This window comes from Mesitornis unicolor, unplaced genomic scaffold, assembly GCF_000695765.1.
Source record: "Mesitornis unicolor isolate BGI_N332 unplaced genomic scaffold, ASM69576v1 scaffold41500, whole genome shotgun sequence".
Lineage (NCBI taxonomy): Eukaryota > Metazoa > Chordata > Aves > Mesitornithiformes > Mesitornithidae > Mesitornis > Mesitornis unicolor.
Window position 1 is genome coordinate 319 of NW_010157006.1, and position 1,056 is coordinate 1,374.

General features: G+C 64.1%; 1 protein-coding gene across 1 annotated transcript in view; it reads left to right on the forward strand.

Moving 5' to 3' along the window:
• The window catches only part of LOC104536003 (vacuolar protein sorting-associated protein 4A), a gene marked incomplete at both ends in the record, with an annotated part of 1,909 nt that overhangs the window by 299 nt on the left and 554 nt on the right, over positions 1-1,056 (forward strand). Inside the window, 4 exons of the mRNA XM_010178520.1 lie at positions 18-165; positions 247-308; positions 489-608; positions 735-891. Of these exons, the coding sequence (XP_010176822.1) occupies positions 18-165; positions 247-308; positions 489-608; positions 735-891 (487 nt within the window). The remainder of the gene's footprint in view (positions 1-17; positions 166-246; positions 309-488; positions 609-734; positions 892-1,056) is intronic.

Sequence of the window (1,056 nt, forward strand, 5' to 3'; positions counted from 1 at the left end):
GGGGTCTCTCTCCACAGATGAGGCTCACAGTGACAAGGCGAAGGAGAGCATCCGGGCCAAGTGCGCGCAGTACCTGGACCGGGCGGAGAAGCTGAAGGAATACCTGCGCAGCAAGGACAAGCAGGGCAAGAAGCCGGTGAAGGAGTCCCAGAATGACAACAAGGGGTGCGTGGAAGGGCAAAGGACCCCCCCCACTGCCCCATGGCAGAGCTGGCGGGGCCCTGACCCCATGTCCCTTGTCCCCAGGAGCGACAGCGACAGCGAGGGCGAGAACCCCGAGAAGAAGAAGCTGCAGGAGCAGCTGATGGGTGAGGGGCTGTGGTGGGCACAGGCGTGAGGTCATTCCCAAATGGCTATCACCAGAGGTGGCTATGGGGGCGGGGAAGGGGCCCCAACTGTGCTCCATGCCCAGGGGCAATGGGGCTGGTGTGGGGAGGGACGAGGGCTCTGGCTTTCTTGGCTCACGTCTGAGCAGAGCCCCCCTGCAGGTGCCATCATGATGGAGAAGCCCAACGTGCGGTGGAGCGACGTGGCCGGGCTGGAGGGAGCCAAGGAAGCCCTGAAGGAGGCCGTGATCCTGCCCATCAAGTTCCCACACTTGTTTACCGGTGAGGGAGGAGGTGCTGGGGGGTGGGTGCGTGCTGGGGGGTGACCCCAAACAGCGGGGCCATGTGTCCCTGTGCCCCCACGCGGATCCAGGGACAGGGGAACTGTGACACTGGCCTCTGTCGCAGGGAAGCGCACGCCCTGGCGCGGGATCCTACTCTTTGGGCCTCCCGGCACCGGCAAATCCTACTTGGCCAAGGCCGTGGCCACGGAGGCCAACAACTCCACCTTCTTCTCCGTCTCGTCCTCTGATCTGATGTCCAAGTGGCTGGGGGAGAGCGAGAAGTAAGTTGGGAGCAGGGACGTGTGACTGGAAGATGGCAAACCCCATTAATGGGGCAATCACCGCCCCCATTGAGGCTCCACCACCCAGGGCTCACCCCTCTCCATGGGGCTTCTCACCCCAGGGGTGTCACGGGCTCTGGGAGGGGTTGTGGAGGCTGTGGGAGG